The sequence below is a fragment of the Pundamilia nyererei genome, unplaced genomic scaffold (assembly GCF_000239375.1).
Source record: "Pundamilia nyererei isolate P.nyererei 1_Seehausen unplaced genomic scaffold, PunNye1.0 scaffold00750, whole genome shotgun sequence".
In the NCBI taxonomy this organism is placed as follows: domain Eukaryota; kingdom Metazoa; phylum Chordata; class Actinopteri; order Cichliformes; family Cichlidae; genus Pundamilia; species Pundamilia nyererei.
Window position 1 is genome coordinate 30,875 of NW_005188151.1, and position 10,143 is coordinate 41,017.

Genomic DNA, 10,143 nt, shown 5'->3' on the forward strand with positions numbered 1-10,143 from the left:
TAAACATTTAAAGTTCACATGACACATCTGTGGTTCTTTAAAGGTGGAGAACAATGCCGAAAAAGCATATTCAGTCAGATTAGGAGTTAGAAGTAAAAGGAGGAACTAAATTTTCTCTGAAAACAGACATCACTGTGTGTGTCTGGAGAGCTCATAAAGAAAATGTGGCAAAAAATCAGACTTTTCAGTCTAATTCATCTTTATTAGTTATTTATTTTTAATGGTGGAGAGAGTTAGTCAGCATAACTTTGCAAGGCTGTACAAATAAGTCTCATCTGAAACGTTGTCCTTGTTTTATTGAATCTGTTATTTCTTCCTGTATTGCTGTTTGGTTTTGTAACATAACTCTGAAGAGCAAGAATTGGTTAGGACTTTTGGTAAAAACTGCCAGTAAAATCTCAGGGCATTCGTAAGATGGACTTTTGGTCATTTATAACAAACATGTGCTGTGGAAGGCTCATTCTATTGTTAATTGTTTTAACCATCCACTTCACAGTGAGTTTGATTTGTTGCCCTCTGGCCGTCGTTTCAGAGTACCTTTGAGGAACACCAAAAGTCTGTTCTGCTCTGAGTCACAGTTTGGTTTGATTTAAATGCCTTTTCTTACAGTCGAGGGCCACCAGTGAAGCATCAGACAGAAGATTTCTCCAACTGTGTTCAGCTTGACATCATGATTCATCCTGAAGGACTTCTGACCAGTTTTTATGTTGCACTGTAGCTGTTACACATGGAGGAGCTTTAATGTTTCTACTGTTCAGCTAAAACTGTGCAGCAGTGTAGTCATAGTTCATATCATTATTTCTTATATATTTATAGAAAGACTCCAGGTTTCCTTTATCCCCACCGCATCTCCTCTGCTTAATGGCAAATAACCATCTTATGGGTTTTTATTATTGTTTTGTTTACTTGTGTTGTTGCCCTTGCTGCTAAAAGAATTTCCCCTTGTGGGACAAGAAAGTATTGAATTGAACTGAACTGAAGACTGAGACACAAATTGAACGCCTGTGTCCAACTTGTCTCTCTACTGTCCCAATCCAACACAAAACAACAGCACTGTCACATAATATTACACAGAAGCTGTCAATTTGCAGAGTGAGTAGTTATAATTAGAACTGGGTATTGTCACTAATTTCTCCAACTGATTCAATTCTGATTCAAAAGGTCCCGACTTGATTTGATTTGATTCAATTTGATTTTGGCTCAGTCGGACATAATTATCGTAAATTCTTTGATGTGTACTTTCAGAAAAGAACTCTAAATGAAAATATATTTATTTTCATATTAATAACAGATCCTAAAGCAGCACAATATTGGACATGTAGAGCCCCGGGGCTTTTGAGATTGACTGTTTCTCTGCAATTACAACCTCAGTGTTATCTACCTATGCATAAAAACAAAGCTGACATTTGTGAGACTTCTTCAGAGGTGCAGCTATCACAGCAGATGTCTTTGTGTCAAAGTAACTGGCGATAAAACAGAAAAATATGAAGGTTTTCCTGCCCTGGTGTTTTATAGCATATTACCACCTTGAAAATATGCTCCAGGTAGATCAAAAATGGGAGAAAACCATGAATCAACATATGAAAATTACCTGCAAAAAACTGATGCTGCTAAAGTGAAGCAGAGCAAAGAAACAGAGGTTTTATCAAAAACATAGCTAAGAGTTTTGCAATTTCAATTCGTAAAAGTTGAAATTTCTTCGTTATTGAATAACCGAGATTTGGCTTTCTTATCGGAGGACATTTTTTTGAGATAAAAACAGCGGTCGACAACACTCTACACAACGGTAGATAACAGAGCAAATAAGGCACCATGAATTCTTGACAGGAAACTGGTCTTAAAGTATACTGAGAGCTAGAGTTGTGTGCAAAGAGCGATTTTATTGTTGTGGAAGTAAGACAGCTAAAGTAAGAGAGAATTCATGACGAATTTGTATAATGTAACAAAAATGTCAAGTGCTTGAATTTGTAATATTTTGTAATATACTGGATTATTTTGTTTTTACTTTATCTCCCCATGCCGCCACCTACAGAAGTTCTCTGACGACTCTGCCAGAGTCGGCCTCATCACAGAGTACAGACAGTGGACTCTGGACTTTGTGGACTGGTGCCAGCAGAACCACCTGCTGATCAACGCTGGGAAAACCAAGGAGTTGGTGGTGGATTTCCGGAGATGCAAACCTACCACACTGACACCGGTGAACATCCAGGGAGTGGACATTGCGATAGTGGACTCGTATAGGTACCTGGGTGTTCACCTGAATAATAAACTGGACTGGAGCCGCAACACTGATGCTCTTTACAGGAAGGGTCAGAGCAGACTCTACCTGCTGAGGCTGCTGAGGTCATTTGGAGTACAGGGAGCGATTTTAAAGACCTTCTATGACTCTGTGGTGGCATCTGTCTTTCTTACAGTGTGGTATGTTGTAGCAGCGGTTTATCTGCAGCTGAGAGGAAGAGGTTGGATAAACTCATCAGGAAGGCCAGCTCTGTTCTGGGATGCACCCTGGACCCAGTGCAGGTGGTGGGAGACAGAAGGACTCTGGCCAAAATAACATCTCTGATGGACAGAGTCTCCCACCCCATGCATGTAAATGTTGCTGAACTGCAGAGCTCCTTCAGTGACAGACTGCTGCATCCTAGATGCATGAAGAAGCGTTTCCGCAGGTCCTTACTCCCTGCAGCTGTCAGATTGTACAATCAAAACTGCTCCCAACAAACATAGATGTTTACATCAGCGCTGTACCTTGGCACTATTTTATCAACCGATTCACACTACAACCAGGGTTTGCCTCTTATCTGTCCATCCATCTTCATCCGCTTTATCCGAGGCCGGGTCGTGGGGGCAGCAGCCTAAGCAAAGAGGCCCTCTTATCTGTATTTAATTTTATTTAATTTAATAACAGTACAGTACTCACTTTTTAGTAACCATTGTCCTTCATGTACATATGTAAAAATTGTGTATGTTTCTGTTCTGTGTCTTGTGTACCGTTTGTTTGTATATGTGTCTGTATTGCTGCTGTTACACCCAAATTTCAGTTAAATTAAATTAAATTAAAGGATTATTCTATTCTATTCTATTCTATTCTATTCTAACTCTCTCATTACTTTACTTTCTCTGGGATTAAAAAAGTATTATGATTCAGCCAAGGAAGAAACTGCTTTACATCTTATTTTCACTACATTATACAATCAGCATCACATTGTTTTGTTTTTTTTATCATTTGACTTAGATGTTGATGTAGATGTTGTTGCTGTTTACATAACACACTCTGAGGACTGAAAACCAGGAAATTCAGTCAGACTGCTCTCAATAATCATCATAAAATAAAACAATAAGATGGTGAGCATTCAACAGCTTCAATCATGTGCTGATCTTTTTTCTTTCTTGCTTTCAGAAAGACCAGTATGTTTATATCCCTTCTCTGCTTTTACGGTTCATGGTTGTAAAGTGGAGGGAGCCTATCCCAGCTCACAACAAGAAGCATTGTTTTGTGTCCTGTGTGACTGATGATGAGAAAAGTATAAATGTAAGGTTGACTGATTTCTAATGTTGTACACTAGTTAGATTTTAGACGGAATTAAAATGATGTGGGATATAACGTGCTTACATTGTGTAGACTGAAGGAACTGTGTGACCACAGAACAAGGAAATAAATGAAGGAAATAAATAAAGAGAATAAGTAAAGGGAACTGCAGTAAACTTCCTGGTGCTTCATTAGCATTGTTCAGATTAGAGCAGAGTCTTTCACAGACTGTGAATCGCTGAACTCATCTATAAATGTTTAATCAAAGTTTGACTGTTTTACTCTTAAAAATTAAGTAAAAAGTAATTGTGGTGCTAAAACAAAATTCAGTGAATATGCTATCATCTCAAACTTCAAGTAAACCAAGGCTTTAATTAATTTTGTCCTGAATCATATTTATTCTGTAGTGTTAGTGAAATACTGCGAAATGTGACCAAATTGTCCTTGATTCATTTGGATAGTTGAATGAAGAGTTTGTGAATCCTGTCTGTGATGTATTTTTAGTGTTTCCTTTTGCTCAGCAGCTTCAGGGGTATCTGAGGTGTTTTGTATGAATTTTATACAGTTATATCAGACTACCATCAGTGTACAAGGCGAACGATAAAAATTTTGAACCTTTGAAATCATTCAAACATAAAGAAAATACATCAGTAAAGACAAAACTCTGGTCACAAGGATATGATAACAACAAACCAAGTTAAAACTATTGGGAAAAGAATAATTAACAACTTGTTTGACCCGTGTCACTGTTTTATCTCATTTAGTCAGATAAAAAAAAAAAGAATCCTCCATCTTACCACATTTCTCAAACATTGGTCACATTCACCACCTTTGAAATAAAAACCTAACCCAACTGATTCCACTCTGCAATGACGTCCACATCAAATTGTGCTAAAACATTGTAACGTGCTTACATTGTTTAGTTTCAAGGAACTGTGTAACCACAGAAAACTGAAATGAATTACAGAATGAGTATTACAGAGAAGTACTCTTTTCATTTCAGGAATCTAATTTTCAAGCAGGAACCTCAGAAAATCCATTGGGGTTCAACTGGTCAAGGGAACTTCAGTCAACTTCCTGGTGCTTCATTAGCATCGTTCATGTTGTCAAACAGCTAAAAAAGAGCAGTGTGTTAACTGTAGACCCGAGTATCTGTATAATGTGATGATCCTACCAGTATTGGAAAAAATAGTTGAATAGCCATGTTATATTTTCATGGAAGCCGCTTAACAGCCTCCATGTTGCCTGCTACTGTAGAAAGTAGTTGTCACTTTTAATGCTAGTTAATACAGTCATAGGAAAATAAAGTACACTCAGTTCAATTAAGGTCAGAGAGAGTACTTTCTCTCTCTGACCTTAACTGAACCCAGAGAGGCCTGCAGGCACTTAGATGTTGTCCTGGGTTCTTCTGTAAACTCCTGGCTGAGTCATAGCTGAACTCTTGGAGTAATTTTGGTAGGCTGGCAACTCTTAGGAAGTTCCAGCACTGTTCCAGGTTTTCTACTTAAGTGGATGATGGCTGTCATTGAGCCTTAGAAACCCTTTCAGAGTGATAGCTGTCACTAACCTTGTTTCTCAGTTGATTTTTTAGATTATGATATGATGTGCTGAGGTGTTGAGATATTTATACTGTTTCACTTTGTCAAACACATTCTGTTTCACTAGCTGGGCCCACGTCCTCATGTTAGGTTTAATAGCATTTTAGTAGGTAAAGGTGAATGCTTGGACATGAATTGAGTTATGGTTTGGGAAAGGCCTTAAAGGGGACTGGCGATGGCTCCTGGGCCATGCAGATCTCCATGCACTAAATAAAAGTGAAGAAGTTAAAGTATTGAAAACAAGGAGGGAGGGTGGGGCACGTAAACGAGAATGAACAGCTTGCAGAACTGGGGGAACTTATATAGATGACAACTGGAAGGAGCGTGTTTGGAGGCGTGGTCCTGCTCCTGAAATTCCGATGCATAATCTCCAATTGATTGATTTCTGAATCAGTAGGTCTGGCAGTGATGAGGCCTGGGTGTGGCATTTAAACTGAAGCTTTTTCTTAATAAATTATATATAATTTAATAACTGCACATTTTTCTTACTAGGGTTATTTTTTAAAGTGTATATTTTTAATGATATGAAACATCTAAATGTGACCAATATGCAAAAACTAAGAAATGAGCAAGGGGCAAATACTTTTTTCACATAACTCTATTACAGCATATCATTTTTCAGATGCTACTTGTTATTAAAGAGAGGGGGCTTTCTCATGCAACCTTTCCAAAAAAGCGATGCAAGTTCCATCTTTTTTTACTGTCTGAGCCTATCAATTGATCCAGAATTTCTTCCACAGTTAGCAGTGGTGACTCATCAGGGCCTGATGTATGGAAGTAAGTGAAAAGCTAATTTGCAAAGCAAAATCCCAAGCCTTTTGCCTTGCAAATGCACTGAAGGCTTGGGCGTTTGGCTTCACTTGCTTATCTCTATCTTTCTTTGAAATTATTTCTCTAGTCCCAGGTGGCGTTGTCCTTCGACACCTGTTCAGAATCATCTTGTCATGCCCTTCTTGATAATCTCTAATTCTGCTGACATCTGTTTATGTTAATTCCAGAAATGAACCAGTAACACCACAGTGACTACGTCCATCTTTTATGTACAGTCTGTGATCTAAACACATGTTTGTTTTTACACTTAATAAAGTAAATACATTTTAATCACTATAAGGAGAAACCTGTCTTATCTCAGAGGAAAATGGGAGTCCATAAAGTTCTAAGGGGTAGGGACAGAGTAGTCACATCAACATTTATTATGAGGGAAGTGAGTGAAACACTTTTAATTCAGTTCTTTAATCTTAAACTACATCTCAAATTTTATACACTGATCTGTTATCTAAGTAAAGTCCTTATCTGCATATTAGCTGCACATGAATACATGTTACCTCATGAATCAGTCACCTTTTACAAATAATCTAAGAAATGGAAAATCAGACACATCTGATTTTTTTCTGATGTGTCTGATGCTTGAGATGATTCAATCTGAAAACTCTAAATGACTTTAAACATTACAATTTAGTTTTTATTTTACAGAAATATATTTTAAAAGTTTTAGTTCAAAATTTGAAAAGTATTGTCTACATGATACAAATAAAGTCACTTTGATGTATTTGTTTTAAATTACAGAATGACTTACAAAGAACAGAAATGTTTATTCCTAAGAGGCTGTATCGCATCACTAGCTGTCAGCTCTGTGATTGGCTGTGTGTGTGTTAGAGCTCACCTGCTGCTGCACTTTCTGTCAGTTCACTCAGAGACTTCAGACAGTCACAGTTTAACTCTATGCATCAGTGAGAGCTGCTGATGAAGATGAAGGACCTGCTCCTCTTCCTCTCCTATGTGCTCTGGGGCTCTGCTGATGGTGAGTTTCTCTTTTTAAATTGACAGACAGTCAGTCGCTTATTGATCAGAATATCAGCATTTAATTCCATCAATGTGTTTCAGCTCTACATACAGACATCCATGTCGTTGGCTGTTCATACATTCATGGAGGGGTCATGTTTGGACTGGATCGTGAAGAACTTTGGTACGCAGACTTTGAGAAACAGATGGATGTTTATCCTCAGCCACCTTTTGTTCAACCCATCAGCTTCGGAGATGGAGCTTATAAAATCGCAGTGGCTAATTTATATGGCTGCAGACAGTTCCTGCAGCTTAGTGAGACGGCTATGAAGGACTTCCCTCCACGACGTGGTAAACACATACAGGCACACACATACTGATAACAACATTCAATCTACATTAATCAACTAAAATAGGAATTAAATTTACTTTGATGTAAATGTTGTCATCAGTGTCACGTGATTAATGAGGTTAGGTTATAAATGATGTGGTGTGTGGTGGGTTTCATAAACCAGAATCAGAATACTTTATTATTCCCAGAAGAAATTATGTGGTCACATTTTCTCCAAGACAGTGAGAACAGTAGCAGACTAAACTAAGTTAAATATTACAACATATTACAAAGTTACAAAGTTAAGGTAAGTTAAAAATAGCTCAAGTATAAATATCCAAGTATATTACACAAATTATATATTTGGCTGACATAGGGGTGTCCATCTTACTGTATGTTCCATACTTTCCCAGTACAAACCATTACTAACTCACAAACCTCTACATTTATTTGTTTTGAAGATTTTCTTCAACACTTTCAAGTTCCAAAAGCTCAAGATTTTCATTTCAGGTTTTAGAGCAGGAGGTTCTATATGGGTCCCACTGACCATTCCACTGCCATATGACTGTTTGGTATTTTATCACATGTATATTCTCATTGAAGTTTCTTTATTGAAAACTCTGTTGTGTTTCAATGCTGATAGACCTGACAGGGTCATTGAGGGAGTAACTTATCTAAGATTAAGACAATAGATATTCTACTCTGCGGATTCCTTGACCATCATTGAACTGACTTGTGTTTGTGTACAGATGCTCCTTCAGGTGTGATGATCTACACCAGAAACGAGGTGGAGCTCAGAGCTAAAAACACTTTGGTCTGTCATGTGACTGGTTTCTATCCTGCTCCTGTCAAAGTCTCCTGGACCAAGAATGGACAGATTACGACTGGAGGATCCAGCATCAACAATCCCTATCCCAACAAAAATGGAACCTTCACCCAGATCGCCAGACTGCAGTTCATCCCACAGCAGGGAGACGTCTACAGCTGTACAGTGGAACATCTGGGTCTGACCAAACCACTGATCAAGATCTATAGTGAGAAACACTTTTATTTAAACAGAGGAGACAGACTGAAATACAGAGACAATAGTGCATAATTATGAAGTTTCATGTCTTCGTGTTTCTGTCTGCAGATTTCACAAAGCCTTGGCTGAGTATTAACCTGAACAGCTAACTTTAGTTAATGAGCTGACAGTTTTCAGCTCATGCAGTTCGCATTATTGAGCTGTAATTAATCAGAACGATTAAGTCTGAACGATTGTGTCTGTGTCATGTGTCTGTTTCTGCCTCCAGATGTGGACACACCTGAGACGCCTGAGAAACATAAGCCCAGCCTTGGACCTGCAGTGTTCTGTGGACTCGGTGTGATTATCGGCGTGCTCTGTGCTGCAGGTGGAACCTTCTTCATCCTCAAAGCAAACAAATGCATCTGATCGTCTGTGGTTGATGATGTCAACCACAGACATCATCAACCACAGTGCTTGTGTAGACAATGTCGTTTAAGGATGCTGCTCTGCTCTCTGATCTTCATTCATGTGACCCTGGCTGTGTTTACATGGAGCCTTAAGTTCACTTTATTTTCACACTGTTAAACAGATTCAGTTTAAAATGCCAGTAAGATAAAAATGACAAGTAATATTAACCAATCAGAAAGCTATCCCAAAGTGACTTCATAATCAGTCCGAAACAATCCATCTGTATTTTTAAGTTTTTTTAAACTCAGTTTTATCTGTTGACTATCTTTGCCTTCAGTTCCATCTATATGATTCAGACAGATGTAAATAAACCTGAATTTGAAATAAATCCTCACCTGTAAACATGAGTCAGTTTTTTGTTTTGTTATATTTCATTAATAATCAGTATCAGCTGAATGATACATGTGTGATCTGCTGGATGAGTACAACCTAAAAGACCAAACTATTTGTTTAGTAAAGGGTAATATGCAGCAATAAATAACACTTCTAGCTAAGAGAAATATTATCCACTTAGATTTAAGATTTATTGATCTTAGATCTCAGCTGCCTCACTCACTGTCCAGAAGTGTTATGTGTTTCACTACTGCATTGCAATGTGGGATATCTAATAGTCACCTGAAAGAACAACAGACACACATTATGCCCCTATGCTGGACTAAACCAATCAGAGATAGTCAGGGGCGGGACTTCTCTGATTTAAAGTGAAACAACACAAAACACTGCAAACCACAACACAATTAAATATAAATTAAAATATGAAAACAAAAAGAAGATGCACATTCTCTGTCATATGGGCCTGCATGAATAATCCTTCTGAATCATCTGCAACTGAAAATAGTTCTGGATTATTACCTTTCTAGTGTGACGTTGTTGTCCCTGGTTCTCTTTCTCTCTCTTTCCCTCCTGAGGGTGAGAGAAAGAAAAAAAGAGGCTTGTGTCGTTCACTTCAAAGATCTGGCTCTAAGAGCCGTTTCATTCACAACCGACACATCACTAGAATAAGGCAATGTCGATTCATTAAATCCTGAATCGACGTTTAAACATAAACGTATTTTGCCAGAAACGCCAGATTCTCAGATTAAAGCTCACAAAACTATTTCAACAACCACCAAACAGCAAATGAGAGCAGGTACACGGATTCCACACAAAGACGTAAACACAGAGCGGACCCGACGCAACAGAATCAACTTTGTCTTTCTCAGCTTTCTCACCCGACGGCCCGTAGACGGACACACTGTCAGAGCTCTGTGTTCACGTCTTTTTGCGCTAATTCTGAGCTGCAGGTTTCATCTCTCTCCAACCAAAATTCACCGAGCCAGCAGCAAAAGAAGCAGCAAACTATGCTTCACATTTGGTCAATGTCGTCATGAATTCCCTTTGAGTTTTGCTGTTTTGCTTCCACCACGATAAAAATCACACTTCATGCACAGCT

At 38.3% G+C, this 10,143-nt stretch overlaps 1 protein-coding gene across 1 annotated transcript; it reads left to right on the plus strand.

Moving 5' to 3' along the window:
• Positions 1-6,821: 6,821 nt before the first annotated feature.
• LOC102203056 (RLA class II histocompatibility antigen, DP alpha-1 chain-like) lies at positions 6,822-9,052 on the plus strand. Its single transcript, XM_005754924.1, has 4 exons — positions 6,822-6,925; positions 7,009-7,257; positions 7,987-8,271; positions 8,530-9,052. Exons 1-4 carry the CDS (start codon positions 6,868-6,870, stop codon positions 8,667-8,669), a joined length of 732 nt encoding a protein of 243 aa, XP_005754981.1. The 5' UTR covers positions 6,822-6,867; the 3' UTR covers positions 8,670-9,052.
• Positions 9,053-10,143: the final 1,091 nt, after the last annotated feature.

Bases quoted from the DNA above. Each gene is read 5' to 3' on its own strand.
- LOC102203056 (XM_005754924.1), top strand. From the start codon at position 6,868: ATGAAGATGAAGGACCTGCTCCTCTTCCTCTCCTATGTGCTCTGGGGC. The intron at 6,926-7,008 runs GTGAGTTTCTCT...AATGTGTTTCAG, and splicing joins GCTCTGGGGCTCTGCTGATG to CTCTACATACAGACATCCAT. The intron at 7,258-7,986 runs GTAAACACATAC...GTTTGTGTACAG, and splicing joins GGACTTCCCTCCACGACGTG to ATGCTCCTTCAGGTGTGATG.